The sequence below is a fragment of the Hyperoodon ampullatus genome (genome assembly GCF_949752795.1).
Source record: "Hyperoodon ampullatus genome assembly, chromosome: 2".
NCBI classification, from domain to species: domain Eukaryota; kingdom Metazoa; phylum Chordata; class Mammalia; order Artiodactyla; family Ziphiidae; genus Hyperoodon; species Hyperoodon ampullatus.
In genome coordinates, this window is record NC_136915.1 from 19129778 (window position 1) to 19151960 (window position 22183).

The 22183-nt window shown below is 35.4% G+C and overlaps 1 protein-coding gene across 1 annotated transcript in view; it reads right to left on the reverse strand.

The window, feature by feature from the left end:
- Positions 1-11768: 11768 nt before the first annotated feature.
- Positions 11769-22183, reverse strand: part of HNRNPR (heterogeneous nuclear ribonucleoprotein R) — a gene marked incomplete at both ends in the record, with an annotated part of 30406 nt that continues 19991 nt past the window's right edge. The window contains 5 exon segments of the mRNA XM_079698162.1: positions 11769-12381; positions 12518-12639; positions 15237-15386; positions 20222-20427; positions 21863-21998. Of these exon segments, the coding sequence (XP_079554288.1) occupies positions 11769-12381; positions 12518-12639; positions 15237-15386; positions 20222-20427; positions 21863-21998 (1227 nt within the window).

The following is a 22183-nucleotide window of genomic DNA, read 5'->3' on the forward strand; positions in this document are numbered from 1 at the left end:
AAAATAAGAGTAAAGTTAATAATTTTCAACACCACATGTCATGATGAAGCCTCAATTTGACTTTGCTATTTATTAAAACTATTTAAACATTTTTCCCAAATATTTATTGGTAAGCAAGATCATATAAATTATATGCTGAGAATTCATGTCAATGTTCAGCTGCTGGAATACAGTTAGTCAAACTTTTCTTCAAGACTACTATACTATACATCTACAGAGTTAAATATTCTGCCCCAGACAGAATCTTCGGGTAAATTTTAAGAAGCACTCATCATTGCTTTGACCTACTTTGCAGATTTAAATATAAAGCAACGCTAAAGCTTATATAAAAATATTACTTTTAAAACAGCAATGATAGTGACTTTTCAGAAAATATTGGCCAGATCCTTTATTAATATGTAATATTTCAAATCATTAATAATCTCCTTCTGGGAAACATTTAGTCTACACCAAACAAAACTAATCATGTGAAAATTCTGTTAAGGAGAGAGCTAGTTTTCTTAGAGCCAGATCAACTGGTCAGTTATAAACTCAAAGAAATGACTTAAGTTCAGGTATCATAAATAAAGTCTTCAGCTAATCCCTTATAGCATCACATTACCATCATGGTGACTTAAACTCAGGACTGCTGAGTACTGGGAATCCCTGAATCTATTCTGAAATACCAAATTATTTTAAGCAATGGACCAAATTACATAGAATTCTAGAAGCAAGACATTATAGTCCTTAAGAATTAATAGGCTTTTAACAAAAATATTGGTATCTGTTTACCTATATACCATTTTTATATAGCTCAGATTTTCATGAAATAGAACTGCAGAGAAAACCCTGAATAATCTAAAGCCATAATTTTTTTTATTTAAAATTTTTTTTTTACAGACCACCTTTCTTTCTGCATCAGGGAAGGAAAATAGGTTCTCTACATGACCAATTTTACAGCTGACTATACTGGCTCCTTTTATGTGTTAATTCTGTATCTTGCGTGTGCGCGTGCGCGCGCACACACACACTCACTGAGGTTTGGTTTAAGTGAAGGCCTTTAACAAACTTTTCTACCATGTCCTTGAAAAAACCAAATGTTAGATAGATGATGGGGATGGCTTAATACAACAACATTTAAAAAAATACTTAGGACTTCCCTGCTGGAGCAGTGGTTAAGAATACGCCTGCCAATTCAGGGGACATGGGTTCAAGCCCTGGTCCGGGAAGATCCCACATGCTGCCGGATCAACTACGCCCGTGTGCCACAACTACTGAGCCTACGCTCTGGAGGCCGCGAGCCACAACTACTGAGCCGAGCCACAACTACTGAAGCCTGCGCCTAGAGCCAGTGCTCTGCAACAAGAGAGCCATCACAATGAGAAGCCCACGCACCGCAACGAAGTGTAGCCCCTGCTCGCCGCAACTAGAGGAAAAAAGCCCACATGCACAGCAACGAAGACCCAACACAGCCAAAAATTTTTTAAAAATTAAAAGAATTTAAAAAAACCCAATACTTTAAACGCTAGTATAGGCCAAACTCAGGGATGAAGATTAATTTGGATTTTGTGAATAAAATAAGTGAAATTTAAAAATTTTAAGTAAAAAAAAAATTTTTTTTAAGTCAATCAGAAAGTGGCATTCCCTTTCCAAATCAACTGTAAGTTTGCTTAGTTAAAAATGGCTTTTCTGGAGGCCAAAATCCAATATGATAGTTTGGCCTAAACTTTTATAAATGAATAATGGAAGAAAAACAAAACAAATGGCAACTGAACTATCAACATCACACAACACACAAACACACTCCCTTTAGCAATCCATTTTAATCTAGGACTTTACAATTGACCCTTGAACAATACAGGTTTGAACTGTATTGGTCCACTTACATGTGATTTTTTTTTCAATAGTAAATACTATACAGTACTATATGATCTGCGGTTGGTTGAATCCGAGAACGTGGAATGGCATACAGAGGAACTGTGCATAAGGAGGGCCAACTGTAAACTATATGTGAGTTTTCCACTACAAGGAGGGCTGGTCCCTGTAAACCCTGTGTTGTTCAAGGATCAAAGCTACTCTAAATTCAAATTAGTTTGACTTTATTTTAGGCATAAGTTAAAGAGCTTTAAAGTAAACATAAAATTAAACATTTAAGTCTAACCTGACTTATTAGGCCTATTCCTAACCTAGTAGTTTTGAGTGTATACTCAGGCAGAACAGGGTTTGAATCCTGGCTTCACCACTTTATAGAACCACTAGCTATGCAAAAAATATTACTTAAATCTCAATCTCTGAGTTCCTCATATTTAAAGTAGGGACAATACCACCTACCTTAAAGGGTTGTTGATTACATGATAGACAAAATATAAAGTGATTCCTTTAGCACAGTGCCTGGTAACACAATACTCACACAATAGTTAGTATTATTAACCTACCATTAAAAAAAATGCTTGGCATAAGGAAACAGCAGAATATTTCTTTTCCATACTTCAACTATAATATTTTTTTATTTTTCAAAATAAAGTTTTAGAGTTGAAAGTAAGATATTTTATCAGTTCCCAGGGACTACATCCTAGTCCCTCTTTGTATAAAAATGGATACCGTTTTTGGTATGGATACCTGCCATTTCTATTCTTTACATTTCCCATCTGTTGACCTTAATCCATAAAAATTATTTTTAAAGTCATCTTTAATGATTTTCTTCCTTAATCTGCTTTAATTTTTCACCACCAAAGGCTTACTTTGATCTGATTAATGAATGTTAACTTTTTTTTTTTAACTCAGACATTTCAAGAAAAATAATACCACATGGCTATTTTTTGTTACCTATTAGCCTTTCCTTTCTGAGCTGTCAGAAGTTATTTTTATTTTATCTTTTATGACTTTTTGTATCTGCTTTCTGATGTAATTCCTAAATAAACATGCCATGACACTTCCTCAGCCACCTAGTCTTTTTTGCTTTTTCCTTCTTATTTTCCATCAGTTCCCTAAAACTATTAATGCCTGATTTTCAAAACTCATTTCATTTTCTTGCAGATTATGCTCTTAACCTTTCCTTAGGATCTAAACACAATTAACATTTGTGGTGGCCATTTAATCTCCAACTAGATCCACCTAGACCAACCATCCTACAAATCACTGTAAACATCTGTTGTTGGTATCTTTTCTACTAAGGTCTACTCTCTAAAAACCCCCCAAATGTGATATAATCTATGACCATGCTATTTATTCAAAGTGTAATTAGGGACACTGACATCACCTACGAGCACATTAGAAGTGAAGATTCTTGCTCCGTCTCAAATTATTGAATCAGAATCTGCATTTTTAAAAAATCCCCAGGGATTCCCATCCACATTAAAGTTTGAGAAACACTGTTGAATGGTGAACTGTGACCTAAACAGTTTAACTAAAAAGTTAAAATAATCACCAGAAGTTCTTGCAAAATTATTTTGATAAATGCAACAAACGGTCTCATTTATCTTTTTCCCACCTTTGAAAAGTCAAATAAAAATGACATTACAACTAACAAGCATACTTACATTACTCTTCAGGATTTAAAAAGACATTTCAATAACAATATTTATTGTTGGTTATATTTAAATAGATCAAACTGTTTTCCACACCAACTCTACATAGATGATACTTAAATATTATTAATCTGATAAGGTTATACTTCTTAACAGGAAGCATGGAAAGAAAGTTTCAATATGATAAGCCAATGCTAAACATGTACCATCTAACCAAAATATTTAGTTGTACCTAACTTGCCAGAAGTATGCCCAAGTCGTTCTGACCAAAGCAGCTGAGGTACTTGAACAATAACAAAATATATAAACACATACCATTATAATCAATAGGTTCAAATAAAAACAAGATTTGTCTTGATGATATTTTTCACTTTTTTTCCCACAAAATTTCAAAATAGTGATTTAGCTGATAAACAGTAATGGCCTTTTAGAATATACTAACCTCTGCTTAATCTACTTAAAAACCCAGGCAACTGAAATTTGCAGATTTAAAGGATTCCTGGCGGAAGCTTGAAACTAACACCCCAAGAACCACCTGTATAGATGTCTCTGTCTCCAGGTTCTATTAAAAAGTGCTCAATATAGTACATGAGATCTCTAATTATGCAATATTTTCATATTTAAGGAAATATCTTCCCCTTTACATGTTTGAAAACTGAGGCTGAGCTCCTTTTTCACCAATGTTACTATACTTAACAATATTGGTCCTCACCTTTAACCCTGTGGGAAAAAACTTTTAAGTGATCAAACCTCACATTATTTTAAAAGGCATGACTAAGTTGTACAACTTTATGACTAATTTAACCTCCTGTCCTCTTAATAAATGGACAGCTAGGCCTAAAGTCACCCTTAGGGAATTTTAAGTAAACAGGTGAATAAAACACTACTCCTGCTTATTAGTTTTTTGAGGAAATGTCTGTACATGACTGTGATTTCAGTCACAGATTTCAAGTCTAAATAAACAGTTCATAGCAATAGGAAGATATTCCCCTATGTGAATAAAATATACTCCATAGGGAAAATACTTTATAAAATCTTATTTCTAAAAATAAATAAATCTAGGGCTTTAGGTAGAGCCAAAAGACACCAATAGAGCCTAAGCCTAAAATGATCATCAAAAATCAACCTCCTTCTATTTTTGGAAAACATACACCATAAACCAGTGAGCTGCACCACCCTTGCCCCAATCCGCCCCCATCCCCAGCTCTGCCAACTCCTAAAGTTGTCCAAGTTTAGATACTTTTGCTGTCAGAACATTCCTTACTGTCTCAGTGAGTGACCTCTTGATTTGGGGGAAAAGGAAAATAAAAACAGTAAACTCTTTCTGGAAAATATTGACCAAAGAATTTTGTCTACTCTTTCTCAAACAATAGGGTACACTTTCTCTTCCCCATAGCTCACATTTACTTAACAGTCTTCATTTAAAAGAGACAAGGCAGAATGTATTACTACTCCTTCTGAATGGTTTCTTACTCGATTTATTTACAAATCATTAGGTCACTTTCCTCCTAAATCCTTATTGTTATTAATGGTACAGTATTCAGAGGAATGAGCACAGTACTTCCAGTAAATTTCCATTCTGAGTTGCAGAGCTTCTACCTTTTTGACTGGTAAAGAACTAAGTACACCTTCAAGGAAAAGAAGTCACAAGAAATACTACTAGATTAGGGCTATCTTTAAGACAATGGGATCAGTATGAAACAGAGAGCCCTCTATATGGTATTTCTTACACACTGGAGATATTTACCAGTGATGCACCTACATCTTCCAACATAGCCTTTCTCAAATATTCCCTCACTTCTCCTTCACTTGCTGAAATGTCATGTCAAGGGGTCAAGGACACTGGGAGAATAAAATGCCTACTGAAAGCACTGTACAAGTGTTTCCCTTTGCCCAACTCTATGTTTTCTAGGATCATTTCCAATGTGGATATGCCACAATTTCATCAGAGAAGCTTTATAAGTAGCCTATTATGCCAAAGACAACAATCCCATCTGACACCTGTAGACCCAGTTCTAACCCCAGTAAAGCTACTTCCTGATACTCTAACAAACCCACTAGAGTTCATTCGGTACTTTTATTTTCACTATCCCACTCCTTCACTACCCTCACTTGAACAGGTGCCCAATATCTAGTACTAAATTTGAGGAACAGAACTCCATTGGACTACAGAAGTCTCAAGTACAGTACTACTGAATCTTTTTTGCACAGTTGAACCCATCACACCCCACCCAAAATCACCAACACAACACTTTGAACATGTTAGATTTTATTAAAAATATTTAACATTGTACAAATATTCCAACACAGTTATGGTACCTCAACACTGTACCAAAAGCATTAATTTTTATTAAACTGCTGATTAAATTGTCTTGCAAATGTTCCTATTTTAATATTCTCATGTTACTGTATGCGTATCAGCAATGTAATGTTTGCAGGAGCTTTCAGCTCAATTATAGAAATAGCCTTATAACAGTACTAAACATCATAATAAGACTCATTAAAGTACAATTCTATCTGTGTTACTGAACAGGCTAGAGAAGTCCCCTTTGTCCAACCATCATAAATGAGACATCAAGATACGCAATGTTCATGGGATCCTGACAAAGTTACTACAGAAAATGAAAGCCCTTTTTTATATTTGAGGAATTCAAGTTTTCCCCCATATGCTTCCTTCTTTTTTGGTCCCATGAAATGTATTTTATTGTTAGTGTATAAAAGCCAGCAAGTTTGCACTGCATTTTCCTTAAGTTATATGAACCCCTCAGCACTACTTGAGTGTTCCTATTGCTAATTATAAAACTTCCCTAGGATAACATGGTATTAAGTGCAATCTAAAAGTTCGACACCCCAATCATTTCTATCACTGATACATGCATAAAATGTGTCAGAAGAGAAACAAGTACTTTAACACAATGATACAATCACTGCAGTTCTTAAAGTATAATTTCATTGTAGTAATATACAGCTACTCTATAGCAAGCTTACAGATAAAGGTTTACATTCATGACACTGACTAGCCCATTAATACCTAGGAGATTCTCCCTAGACTGATACGCCCAACCAACAAAGAAGGCATAAGAATACTGAGGAGGTTCTAGGCATGAAAATTCATAATTACTTTTAACCAGTGCTTATGTTATACTACAATTACTTTTTATGTGGTAAATAGTCAGAAATGCCTAATTATTACATTTAATTTCCTCAATTTATACTTTACCATCATAGAATCCCCTGAGTATGAAATTTTGCTCTTCAGTAATGACCTAAAAATCTACTCTAATTCTATCAATATCTACTAATCCCATCAGCTGTCCTGGGTTTCAGACGAAACACAAGTTGATAGATTTGTGTTACTGCTATATTCAAGGTCCTAATATTTCAATTACGTTATTTCCTCTTGACCTAAAGTCATCATATCAATGAACTTTTAAATTGAGCCCACTCTTGTTTGTCAAATTGCTAAAACTTTTAAATTTCATTTTATAACGTTAGTATCTCTTTTGGAGGACTTTAAAAAATAATTTACCCTAGTGTTTAAACCTTCCATTCTATTAACACCTTCCTATTTTATTTATTTATTTATTTATTTATTTTTGCAGTACGCGGGCCTCTCTCACTGCCGTGGCCTCTCCCGTTGTGGAGCACAGGCTCTGGACGCACAGGCTCAGCGGCCATGGCCCACAGGCCCAGCCGCTCCGCAGCACATGGGATCCTCACGGACCGGGGCACGAACCTGCGTCCCAGGCCTGCATCGGCAGGCGGACTCTCAACCACTGCGCCACCAGGGAAGCCTCACCTTCCTATTTTTTTTACTAACATTCGTGTGCAATAAATATTTTTAAAGATGCATTATATGCTCATCTACCCCATAAAAATGTAAATATAAGGAAAATATTAGACGGATTGAAATCACATAAAATAAAGCAAATTTACTGTTTCTCCAAGAGATTTATTTAGAGTCTATCTTGACCACTTAAAATATACCCTGAATATTTCATTACTTCATACTTGCAGGCCTTTCCTGCTAATCTACAAATTTGAGAATAAAGAGTATGAAGTACTTATTATATGTTCCTATTAAGAACCGAATTACCTAATATTAAAGTCTTATTTTTCTACAAGGCTGACATAAATGCCCACTTACAGAATATGGGCATTCTCCCAAACTTAATGACCCACTACTGACAAAAAAAAAAAAAAAAAAAATAGGAAAAAAAAAGTTCTTACCAATAATTCCACTGGTTATCGTCCCCAGCGAACCCCACCTAGCAAGTCGACATCATGACATGTCAGGTCAGGGCAGCCTCAACCTCGCTTCCCTGATAGTCAGGTGATAAAAGGAAGGAGTTAAAACAGGAAAAGTACACTTGCAGATTTCTGGATAACATCTGAAAATGATTAAAAAACAGAAACAAAACAAAAAACCCAGAGCTTCTGGTAACCTCTAAATAAAAAGTATATATGTATATATATTTAAAAGGAAAAAGAACTTTCCTAGAAAGATTAATAATGATCACTTCCAATTAAATATTTATATTAAATTACTGACCAATACATTAAATATGCAATACTTTTAAAGTTTAGTGTTTGCATTTCAAAAATAAAAACTAATCAACAAACTTCTAATGCAAAAGTAAACATGCCTGGTCAATGGATTTGTCATTCTGGATTCTCTAGTCAGTCACCCAATCCACTGTCTTAGAACAACTAAGTTAACAGAAGCTCCCATTCTCAGAGAAACATAAACACACTTATAAATCCAGTGCACTCTTTCTATAAGGCTTTTTCTTAGCTGCTCACTTAAGTGGCTTCACATAATAAAGGACAACAATAACATTAACAATTCTTCTATATACTTTGGTTGGTTTTAAGACTACTGGATAGTTCAATATAATAAAATTCTCTTTGGAAAAATAAAAATGGTAAATTTTAACATCTTCAGAAGTCTTTTTAATTGATAAGTGATAGCCTTATAGCAAGTATTTACTGGAAGGGTTTGGTTTTACAAATAGTACACAATTAATAAAACGTAGGTATGATTATCCAAATGGGCAGGAGGCAAATGATGCAATGAGTTTCAAGAATATTATATGGCTTTATGCTAGGAATGGAATTTTACATCCCTTCTCTTCTGGAATTTAATATATATAATTTATTTCGATGCATGCTGACCTTTTTAAAAAGAGGGTTCAACTCCTAAATCACATTTCAAAGTCAAATGAGAGAAAAATTATCTACTAACAGAAAGCATTGGGCTTTCTTATGCAGAATAACCCCAGTAACTAGAATAACTGAAAAACAATTATGCTGAACTCGTTTAAAAAAACTACCTACAGAACCATAGTACCTCAATTTCCACATGAATTGATCAAATAAACTTGGAATTATTAAAAATCTGGCTACTTATTAGAACTTTTTTGCTTTTAAAAAATTAAAACACCATCATATAAATACATACATTTAAGCAACTGCTATAAATGAGTGATCAAATAAAAATTAGTATTTCATTATGGGGAGGGGGTATATATATGTCAATCTCAGGAGGGTACCTACAAAGAAGAGGTCATCCTCAAGATAAAGTAAAAATCTTTCCCAACACACATGTTACTGTAGCAGGCTCAGAAAGAAAACCAAATGAATTAGGTTGGGGAACAAAAAAGATGGCAGGAGAGTCGGAAATCAGATTTCCCAGAACTTATAATTTGTGCCTATTTAAGAAAAAATCTCATGCAAATCTAGAATAAAAATCTCCTCAACGGACATTTTTCAGGTTTGTATATTACTTAGATTGTTAAATTTACTTCTGTGAAAATTTAAGCTCTGAAGCTATTTTCTCAGAATAGCTTACAAGACATCAACAAGGGAAAAGCTCTATAGAGTGAGATTTAATGCTTATAAAGTTTTGTCTGTCTGTTAAAAAACCTATAAGGCAATATTAGAGAGACACCTCTATAGATATATTTTTAATTGGTGAGAGCGAAATATAATTTGTAATTAAAGAAAAGGATTTTGACATGGAACCTAGGTTTGATTCTTATGTTCTTGCTAGGGTTTATATTTTAGGATGGGCGGGGGAAGCACATAAATTACTTTTTCAGAATCACTTCTATTCCCATTCCTAATTTTGTTCCTAAGAACTTTGTAGCTGGCAACATCTAAGTTGTAAGAAATACAAACAATTCAAATTTTATTTCTAGATCCTCTCTTCTTTCCAAGAAAAATCAAGGTTTTACTTAAGTTTAATTTAGATTTATAGTTATAGCTTCAAATTGTACTTTCAAAGTTTAAAGGCAGAATTTAAAGAATGTTTGGTGTCTTTACTTGCATACATGGGCATAAGAAAAACAACCAGATCTAAGCTTCATCAAATAGATACCCATGTTAACTTGACACTACTATACACAGCAATTACATGTAATTCCTTTATTAGCTTCTAAAACATAAAAGGAATATTAACAAGGTCTGTTAACTTACTGTACTATGTAATAAGTGTACTTTTAAAGAGAAATCAAATATATTGACTTTCATCAGCAAATATTCGTTTTTCTCCTCCAAGTCAAAAGAGAAGCCATGAAACCCAAAATATGATCTACCTGAGCTCACAAGGAATTAAGTGGCTTATAATTTTGAAATCTAATTCTTCTGTCATAAAAGACACCAAACAAGAACAAAACACAAAATAAAGGTGTGCCCATTTTAATTATTCTCCAATGGCTTATTTTTATAATTTAAAAACATTTTAGATTCACCTAAGAATAGAATAGAAGGGAAAATTTTATTGGTAATTTGAAAGTGATAGAGTTTTCTGCACTGTTAGGGTCAGATTCTTTTGTTCCTTTTATTCTCAAGCAAAAAAAAGTACTTACAATAAATCAGAATTTCTGAAGGAAATGGAAATAGATGCTATGACTTGGCCAATAAAACTTTAGCCATTCGAGTAGTAAAAAAAATTACAATAAGAGGTATTAACAGTAAGTCAGAAGTAGGACCACTGGATATTTTTAAGCCTCTCTTAATAAGGCATGAGTGTTTCTCAGAGTAAATTTACATAGCAATAGGAAATTATATTCCTAAACCAGTAACTGAAGTGGTAGTCACAATCATGTATAAAAGTTTACATGAAGTTTAGTCCGCAGAGCAATTGACGCCACAGTACTAACATCTTTTCCTGTTATGTACATTCACTCCAGCAATTAAGGTCTTCAGACAACAAATTATCCTTTATAGAAAGAATGTGGGTCAAAATAAATTGCAGTCTGCTTCCCCAACCCCATTTTATTTAACGCAAATTATCCAATGCCTGCAAGAATGTTCAAAAGCCTTTGAACCTGTTTTTAATAAAAATAAAGGATAAAATTGCCAAATTAGAAAAGACTATGAGAGAACATCAATCAGGTGCAGTGCTATTTGGAATAAATACTAGAATTTAGTCTAATTCTCAGTCTGATATCCACGATACATACTGGAATAGACAAGAAATTCTGCATGAATTTGATCACTCACATAGGCAGTTATAGTTTGAAAACAATATTCCTTGCAAGGATTACGAATAAAATAATGTTTTAGGACACAATTGAATTTGAAATAGGTAATGTTTTGAATAGATTTTTGAGTTTTATTGAAATCTTACATGAACAAGAAATTGGAAATACAATCACATCAAAGAACAAATTGTCACGGCTTTGACGTTTAAGCCAAACAAATTTTGTAGGGCAGATTTCAAAAAGGTGTGAAGTTATAACAATTTAAAAACACAGTTGACCTACTTCTAGGAATGCAAAACATACAATCATAGGTTATTTTCAATACAAGAAAACTTAAATTTGTTTGCTTTAATTTCTTAAAACTACTAAGACAAAGCACTAGCTTGTATTTTTATTTACAGCATACTCCATACTGCTAGGTAATCTATCCCAAATCCAAAAAATGAAGCTGTCCAAAATCAAAGGTTCTGCAAAATCATGATTTAACAGTGTGCTCAGCTTGTTTTGAAGCTAAAATGAAGCCTGAAAGGATAAAAGCATTGTAACTCCCAGAATAAGGGAACTCTGCAAGCCCAATAATGTCCAAGAGCATTTATGAAAAGAGGAAAAAATAAAAAGACTTGAGTATATACACAATAGTGATTTCTTCAGCCCAATACAAATGGCAGCAAATTGCTACTTAAAAGATGAAACAGATAAGCCAATTTTTTTTTTGAAGGATGTAGATCTAGAGCCAATCGTATCTTGCCAGTATCATTTTCAAGCCCTCACTTGTCTATTTCCACTGTTGCCCATAAGTATCCTGATAAAATTCCTGGTTGTCATTATTGTAACCATAGTTACCAGAATAGTCACCACCTTGCTGAAGCGGCTGTTGAGCGATGGGCTGGGAACCCCAGTTCTGTTGGTTGTTGGTCTGACGGCGCTTGGAATCAGGTTGGTTGTACCCATCTGCCTTTCTCTTGCCTCCTACATTGCCCCCACGGTTGCCCCGAGATCCACGGGAACCACGGCCTCTCTGCTGTTGTGCAGGACCCCCTCTGCCACCCCTAGAGCCTCTTGGTGGTCCCAAAGGTGCCCCCCTTTGTGAATAGCCAGCTCTACCTCTTGGAGGTGGTGCTCCCCGCCCCCTTGGTGGTGGTGGAGCACCTCGCCCTCCCCTTCCTCCTCCTCTTCCTCTTACTGCATAGCCATCATCATAGCCGTAGTAGGGATCTTCATAGCCTCCACGATAGTCGTGATAATCATAACCATAGTAATCATCATAGTAATCTTCATAGCCATAGTAATCTGGAGGGTAGCCATATCCACCTCTCCCCCCACCACGACCCCGACCTCTAATTGGAGGTGGCATACGAGGAGGAGGGTGATAGTAATAATCTTCATACCTAGCAATGGAGGGAAGGGAGAAAAGAAAAAACAAATTAGTTTGCTTCAACACTCTTCCTGACTTTTTAAATTACCTGATCTCTGTTATCAACTTATTCTCTGTTCAAAGATGTATTTACTAAAATGTAGACTCACGCAGTGCTTCTGGAGGCCTGTCTAGCAGCTTGACGCTCTTTCCTTTTCTTGTCTGGTGGCTTGGCTAGGACTATTTCAATTTCTTCCCCTTCTATTTCTTTGCCATTCATTTCATCCATGGCCTATACAAAATTAGGAAATAAATTTACTTTACACATAACAGTACTTTAAACATAACAAACATATCTGTGCCATTAATACACTTGATAAGCAATTTACTTCGCAACTATTTTAATTTGCAAGATGCATATACCCACCAAGTTAAAAAAAATACACAAAGAAAGTACTTGTTCCCCTCAATCTCACTTTCTTATGTGTAAATTATGTTGAGAACAAAACTGATGTCCTACCATTATACTTAAAAAGATAGGGCTTCCCTGGTGGCGCAGTGGTTGAGAGTCTGCCTGCCGATGCAGGGGACACGGGTTCGTGCCCTGGTCCGGGAAGATCCCACATGCCGCGGAGCAGCTGGGCCCGTGAGCCATGGCCGCTGAGCCTGCGCGTCCGGAGCCTGTGCTCCGCAACGGGAGAGGCCACAACAGTGAGAGGCCCACGTACCGCAAAAAAAAAAAAAAAAAAAGATAAAAGATTGGGGCTTCCCTGGTGGCGCAGTGGTTAAGAATCCGCCTGCCAATGCAGGGCACATGGGTTTGAGCCCTGGTCAGGGAAGATCCCACATGCCGCGGAGCAACTAAGCCCGTGCACCACAACTACTGAGCCTGCGCTCTAGAGCCCGCGTGCCCCAACTACTGAAGCCCACGCGCCTAGAGCCTGTGCTCCGCAACAAGAGAAGCCACCACAATGAGAAGCCCATGCACCACAACGAAGAGTAGCCCCCACTCTCAGCAACCAGAGAAAACCCGCATGCAGCGAAGACCCAATGCAGCCAAAAATTAAATCAATGAATAAATAAATAAATAAAATAAAAATTTTAAAAAAGATAAAAGATTGCCAGAGAGCTGCCTGTTGCTGCTACTTAAATCCAAAAACTTAATTCCAAATAACTTCCAAGCTTAGCCAAACCAAAGCCGCAAAAATTCACATCTGGAGAAAGTGCCAGTAGTAACAAACTTTTCAGGATTCAAATTTTTAAACAAACATGTGGCATTCAACATGTAGGTCTTAAACTGTTGCTCTATAAAAATTTTAAGGATTTGAAACATAAATGAGGTTATCAGTGAAATTCAATAAGATACTGACCAAAAAAAGCCTAGGTCCCCACCCCCCCACAATGCTTAACCTGGAACATACTTTGCCTGAATAGTTAAAAGCACAAAGCCTAGCAAAGGTCTGAACTAATGAAGATTCAAGTACTCACCTGGAAAGCAGTAATCAAAAGTATTCTAGGCTCTAGTTTTTTATTTATGTAGTTCCACCTAATAGCCTCTGCCATAGGGTTCAGGGTTCAGGTAACTCAGTAACAAAGTATCACCTCCTCACCACAGCTTTTCTGTTCCCTATACAACCTTTTCCTCTCTGGATATACATAATAAAATGCTCTATCCATAAAGAACGTTTAGTGCTTTACAAGTATCTAGACAAAGATTAAATCAGTATCTTCCTCTAACTAGTTTTTCCCCTTTACCACACCTTAGCTTTTGGCTGCTTCAACTAAAGCAACTAAATGAGTCTATAAAAGCTTCCTGGTATAAACAAAAGAATGGAGCATCTGTCTACTATCCCCTCTGGCCATCCTCTGATTTCCAGTTACTGAGCTAGAAATCTTGTAATTAGCTTCCATCAAAAAGCAAACCAATAAATTCTAACTAGTCAAAGATTCTACAAAGCACATTTTAAAGCAGTACTCTGAGCAGGAAACAAAAACTGCTCATATTAGAGGTGGCATCACTTTAACCGACAGAACATGTAGAAAAAGAACCAGGCCTGAGTCACCAAGGATTTCGGATCTATCTCCCCAATTACATAAAAAAGCTTTTATTTTGTCTTGTCTTTTGTTTTGTCATCCCCCTCCCCTCTACCCCTCCCCCACCTTCCCCCAGAAAGGAGAGAGGAACAAGAGGAAGAAGAAACCTGAAATTTCACCCACTAAGGATGGTGCTGATCCATTATCATCAGAAAGCAGCAGAGTATTCGGGTTATATGTTCTAGACACCGTATGAAAAGACTTTTTTCACACTTTCCAATACTATCATCAACAAATAAATTAACTATTCCATGCAAGAAATATTTCTAACAACTACTGAAACTGGCAAAACACAGTCAATACTATGAGGATTCTAAAATGACTAAAGAAAGGCAAAACTATGAAGAACTAACCATTCCCTCAGAGCACAGCTACTGAATTAAATGTGTTGTACTAGGTATGAACCCATGTACACTGCTCAGTTCCACAGGTCCACAAACCAAGGTAAACAAAGTAGTTACGATACACTCATTACCATTTTAGTATTTACACCAGCTAATTACTATTCCTTGTAACATTTTCAAGGTATCATGCTATCAAACCTTAGGCTTACAAAAATAATACAGAGATTAAAAATAACTTGCCTGAGATCACAAACCCAGTTAGTAATAATCAGGCTTTGAAATATGGAGTCTTACCTGTTATACTACTACCACTTCACAGAGATTATTAAAAGAAAGTTCCAGAGTTCGGTAAAAGCTGAAAACAATTTTATTTGCTTTTAAAGTCACTTTATGTGTTTAGCAAGTTTCAACAAAATTCAAGTATCAAAAAACAAAATTTTAAATTTTCTACCTTAACAGCTGCTCCTCTGTCTTCGAAATGAACAAACGCATAATCTTTCAACTTCTTCACTCTTTCAAGTTTTCCGAATTCAGAAAATGACTTTTCCAATATTTCTTCTGTCACTGTAGTAGCCAAGTTTCTCACAAATAAAACTTTCACCTAATATAACAAATATACAAATTGGCATTGGCTACTTAATTTTAGCTGAAGTCCTGTATTAAAGTATTTCTTCTTATCTTCATGGCATAGGCTTTTCTTCTCTAAAACATTAAGTGTTTAAAGTGTTGTGATCTGGTAACTGACTATACTGCTGAACTGAATAAATAAGCATTTTCAGAACTCTAATGGAAAACTGATGAATTCATAAAAGTGTTAACAAAAGATCAAGATGAAAAAAAATTAATTACATGGGACTGAGCGAACTGATGAGGATGATTATAATTTTTGTGACTTTCTGTTTGAATTAAAAAAAAAAATCCCACAAGGACTCAGAGGCAAAAAATATACAAATCAATTTTCACTGCAAAGTAAAGGAGCTGTTACAGTGGAGGATTACTGGACTGAATGTCAATATTATGACACAGTATGAGTGTGTTTCGTTTTTGGTAATTGCAATCATTGTTGCTTTTGTTGTGATCATCCATTTACAGTGCTTGGTGTCAGTTTATTTATCGCTTGTAAAAATAAAATACAGTGTGTGTGTGTGTGTGTGTGAAAAAAAAGAAGTATATTGTAACTTGGAGGCTAATGATACTGTGCTACTGTATTTCTGTACACTACTTTTAGTAAAGTAAATGGTATACAGATTAATGCTAAAAAAAAAGAAAGTATACAAAACTGTTCAAAAATGCAGTATTGTAAATCTGCTAAAATGCTAAGATTATAAAGAAAATAAATGGCAATTTATGGAAGTGTTAAAAAAAAAAAAGTGCTGTGATATAGACGTGAAGAACAGACTTGTGGTTGCCAAGGGCTGGGGACGGGGGGCGGGGGGGAAGGGATGGACTGGGAGTTTGGGGTTGGTGGATGCAAACTATTAGATTTAGAATGGATAAACAAGGTCCTACTGTATAGCACAGGGAACTATATTCAATATCCTGTGATAAACCATAATACAAAAGAATGTTTAAAAAATTGTATATATGTGTATAACCGAGTCACTCTGCTGTACAGCAGAGACTGGCAAAACATTGTAAATCAACTATACTTCAATAAAAAAAAAAAGTGCTATGATAGTATGAAAAGTACCAAGAAAACGATTCTGTTAGTTAACAATTTATATAAATTATCAGTTCCTTCTCCTGCCATGTCATTAAAAGTAACTAATACTGTGAACAGGACCTTCAAGGAACCAAAATATATTACTACGTTAATTTACAAATTTAATATGGTCCTTAAGTCCCCCTAAAACAACAAGTTTTTGTTTTTACCCCTCAGAACTGGATGTGCTGATTCTAAAGTTCATATGAAAAAATAAACAAGCAGGAAGAGCCAGGAAAAAAATAAGAACAAAATTTAGAGACTAGACATAACAAACTCTATCAATTCAATGCTTAAATCATTTAATCAGTGTAGTGTTAATCTGAATAAAGATGAAAATTGGATCCATACCTCACACTATACACGGGGATAAAGTCCAAATAGATAAAAAATTTTAAAGGGGGGGATGCTGAAAGCATTAGAAGAAAATAAAGGCAATTCCTTTATGTAACACTGCACTTGGAGAAGGCTTTGTGACTTAAAATCTATAAACTACGAAGGACTGAAAAATTCAACTACTGAAAAGAAATGACTTCTACACAGTAGAAAAATACCGTAAGCAAAGTCAAAAAATAACTTATATCACAAAGAGTTAATCTCTTTCATATCAGAGCCCCAGAAAATAAGAAAAAGATCAACAGAAAAACAAAATGAATGGAAAGATAGGCAAAATTCATGAATACATGGTTCATACAAAGAAACACACATGGTCCTTAAATGTATAAAAAACGTAAACTCACGCATGCATAGTAAAGAGAAGCAACTCATAACAGCTTTGAGGTACCATTTGTTATGAGATTTGGCAAAACCCAGAAGTTTGATCCTATCCTCTTTTGACAAGGATGAGGAACATCAGCCTGTTGTATTCTGCTGGTGGGGAGCAGAATACAAGTACACCTCCTACAGAGAATATGGTCAATATCTTAATAATTACAGATGCATTTACCCTTTGGCCCACAATTCTATCCTCAAGAATCTATCCTACAGATATATTTGCACTTGAAATAACTGAAATGATATAAACTTACTCATTGGAGTACTATAATAACAAAAGATTAGAAACATCCAATGCCCAGCTGGTTGAATATACTATGATACATCTACAAAATGGAAAATTATGTAGTCAAAAAATTAAGAAGAGCTCTAAGAGCTACTTTGAAAAAAATGCGAGGATACATGTTGCTAAGATTTTTTTCCCCATTTTTATACCTCCAAATAGGGATCCAATTTACAGTCAATGTGACAGATAAGCACTTGTCATAGTTTAATTGGCAGCATTTTATAATTTCTTAGTGGTACATAAAATAACGGTATACTTCCTTAGAGCTGAAATATATGAGATGAGATGAAATATGACAGTGAATAAAGCAAACATAGATCATTAATACACCTACCAGTAACCATTTGTGTAAGAAGTAGGGAAGGAAAGAATATATACCAATATTTGCCTGTGTTTGTCCAAGGAAGCACTAAAAGGACAAACCAGAGACCATTAACACTGGATGTCTACAAGGGACAAGGAGGACACGGTAGATGGGGCTAGAGGTGGAAGTAGGACTTCCGACTTAGGATTTAGGATGAATTTCTATGTATAATTTTGATTTGTGAACTAAGGAAATAGATTACTCATTCAAAAAAAAAAATTAACACACCTACTGAACAAACTGTCGCCTCAGATAAAGGGCTATCTGAGTAAAAAGGATTTGGGGAGAAGATATTAATTCAAGGGAGGAAAGTTTTCCACCTCTATCATTACACCCTCCATCTTTCTCAATGTTGTCATACTGAAGTCTAATTCTATATTAGGCCTCCAACTGGTTTATTTACCCTTTTTTTTAAACTCAACATGGATCTTTTATTCTTTTCTGAGATGAAAGCAAAGCATCCTATATAAAAATTACTAGTTGAAACTGTATTTAAAACATTCAATAGGAAAAAGGTCCCTTTAAGGAAGATATATTTATGTACAGCTGAAACTAACATAACACTGTAAATCAAACTATAATCAAATATAAAAATTAAAATTAAAAAAAAAGAGAAAGATACGTTTAGGCTCTTTGGTTCTGGTTGATTACAAAAATGACCCCACTTGGCAAACAAATCTTCAATGAATGATAACACTGATACAGTGAATCAACAGCAGAAGCTTTACACTATTGGGTATACTCCCCCTTGCCCAACCCCGGAATAGAAAACAATGAAGGAGCATTATTCAATCAAGTTTATTCAAATCGGTATTGTTCAAGTTTATAGAGGCTTCCTTTTCACTCTGAAACTTGTTTTTGATCCAGGAAGAACAGTTACTAGAATAAAATCATGAGGTTTTTCTAATCTTATAAAAAGATTTAGGATGAATTTCAATCTGAAAGGTTAGCAGAGGTATGTGAAAAGTGGTCAAATAAGCAAATTACTAGCTATAATTTAGATATTCTGGGGATGTTATTCCCCTCTCAATCTATAAGCTATTTTAAAAATGTTTTTATAGGAAATGCAATACAGGCTACAGTCAGTTTCTACAAGGTAGATTCAAAGTTGTAAGAGATCTTGTAAAGAGATTTATCCAACTCCAATAAAATAGATAACATCCAAATTCAGTCAGTTTGCTCAAAGTCACAATTGTATTAGGAGAAGAAACAAGTGGAATTAAAATCAAGCTAGTAATAAATAAAAATTAAAAAGCAGGGCTCTTTAGATTCCCAGTCCCTTTCCTTGACACCTATCTACTCAAAGAATATGAGAAAAAGAGTGAGCGACACATCTGAGTCTCTCCAGTTCATTCTCAATGAACCTTCTTTGCTTAATCCAAAAATGCTTCTGCTTACAAAAACTTTTACCATGCTAGTATAAACCAGGGCTCTCCTCCAAACTAATCAAGAGTGAGGACTGTCTCCTCAGAATCTGGAATAAAAAGCCTGAGGAGAAGACTTCTCAGTCCAGAATAATCCAACCACTCATTTATCACCATCCATAGAGTTGCTGCCTCCGAAAAGGAAAGAGACATACACCAAAATACTCGAAAACTCACTAAAGGCAGCAGAGATGCAACTTCAGATGTGTCCCTTCAACCCCAGGAGTCTCCCAGAGGAAAGCCTAAGAACCAGAACTCTTGGAACCATCCTTTACCAGGCAAAGATCCTGGCAATGAAAGTACAGGACTTAGGAGGAAAGTGAGGGCCCGCTACAGGACTTGCCATGCATATTTTGCCACTACTGTATAACAGCGAACGTGATAACCCTTTGCCTGTCTTCATGGAGACAGTACTCTAAGGGAGCTTGATCATTAAAAAAGAAAAGCTTTAAAAAAAGAAAAAGGAAAGTAAACTATAAATCTCAATAAAATATAATTCATGGCCATGTAATAAAAGTCATAGTATGGTCAATGAAGATTATAACTCATAATCACCAGAACATTACTTCTCTCTTTATTCAGTAAGACCTTGTCTTTTTTCTTTTCTTAACTTTTTTACCTTTGTATCTCTCATAGTGCCTAGGACTAAACAAACACTTAATTGAAGGGATTTCATTTCAGTTCCTTTTACACATTTAATCTGCAGAAAAAGGAATGGTTAATGGAAATTGCTGGATACCAAGACAGACTGTTAAATTTGGTGTCTAAATAGTTAAGATCAAGGGCTACAATTTGTATTTACTGTAAAATTTGAAATATTCCAGCATTATTCTGAGTACAAAATTTAAATGACAACTGCACCCCCAACCCAAGCAATTGCATTTACCTTAGCCATGACTTCTGGATCTGGTTCTTCCACAGGGTCAGCCCATTCAACTGTAACTACATTTCCCCATACTTTTACTTTTCCACTCATCAGCCGGCGTCTGGCTTGTGCTGCTGACTTGTGATCCTCATACTCAAGGAAGCAGAACCCCCGATTCTTCTTTTTGTCATCGGGTTGATGATAGAGAATAACGTCCACCAAACCCTCTGTTAAACCAACAGCCAGATATATAAGCCAAAAGCATCCACCACACATTTAGCGATTAGGCAGACCTAAATCCACTTGCCGAAGAGCAAAAAATAACCGAAGAAGCCTCAAAATGATTTGCTAATTACCTAGTAGACAATTAAATCAGCATTATTAGATATGGAGCTAGGGATAGTATTTTATGTTCCCTTTTAATTTTAGGGATCCTGAAGGTACAGCCATAAACAAGTCCAACTACTGTATTCTGACATACAACAATGTTTTAGAGTGTTTGATATAACGTGAGCTTAAAATTTATGAAAATACTACCAAGGAACTTAAAAACCAAATTATAATATAAATCCAAGAGAACACTCAACAACTAATCATGACCAAAAATCATCCTTGAATCTAACTTTTTAAAAGTTACTATTTTTACCAAGAATAAAAGTAACTGCTTAAAACCGGTGTACCTCTGTACCCTCATCTTTCCAGATATGTTCTTTCTAGGTGGTCCCTACTTTTAAATACCATCCATATCCTTAAGAGTGCTTAGATTTTACTCCCAGCAGCAAGATCCAGAATGTGATTTGAATGTGGGAGAGCTGAAGTGAAGGACCAGAGATGAGGCAGTCATAAAACTAGGAGGTTACAGCATTGGATGGTTCATCCACATAGATGTTAAAAGTACTAACAATAAGTCAATTTCGGGCAGAAGAGAAAGACTGTGAACCAGAAAAAATCTTCAATTAATCCAAGACTGAAACCAGAAGAGCAACAGGTGACAGCTTGAAGGAGGGAGAAAGGATTGTTTATCTGTAGTATATGTGTGGATGACAAAAATGTAAAGAAATAATGGTTTTTATATGGGATGGAGCAGTAATGGTCTAAAAGTGTTTTTTTAAATGCAGCTAGCATTAGTGGATCTCCATTAGCATTTAAAACAATGAAATGGAACAGGAAATGTCAGACTAAATCATATGCAGTAAGCGAAAATATAATTTTGTTAAATTTTGTTTCAGTTATATATAAATGTATATAAATCTGTGATATAAAATGTTCTTTTCAATCACTTCCATGGATTTAAAATTGGAAATCTGGAAAAATCTGATCTAGACAAGGTAAGAGGAAGAAGGAGGATTAAGAACTCTCATCCCCTCAGCCCTAAAGCACAGTGAGCGTCAAGGGGGAAAAGCCTTCCTTCACTTGAGGGCTACAGGGCAAAGACTGTGTCAAAAGCTAGGGTTCAATTAAGGCAAAGTAAAGAGGACATTCCAAGAAATTGAGGCTACAAGGGAAGCTGCTTAGTCCAAACCACTAAAAAGAAGAAAGGAGGCAATTTAGACACTGAATAGACATGTGAATTCTTAGATTAAGATACACCTCGTTTTTCTGCACCTATAAATAGTACCACAGATTTCCCAAAACTAATTTCTAAATACATTTTTGTTTTACCTGTGACTTTACTGAATTCTTCCAGAATGTTTTCTTTAGTCTTATTCTTCGGAATTGATCCAACAAAAAGCCTGTTGTTTGCCACAGAAATGCACACTCCAAGGTGTTTACCAGGGCGAATTTCATAGCTGTCACACTGAAAGGAAGAAAAGAACCAGACACCCCACAACCACCCCAAACTCAGAACAACTGATCTCAAGCTAAAAAACTGAACAATTTAAGGTCAAACACTCCCTGCCTCATGAACTCACTGAGTTCCCTCATGCTTGCCATAACATAAAATGTGTATTTTTAAACCTGTTACAGCCTCTCGTTTTAGTT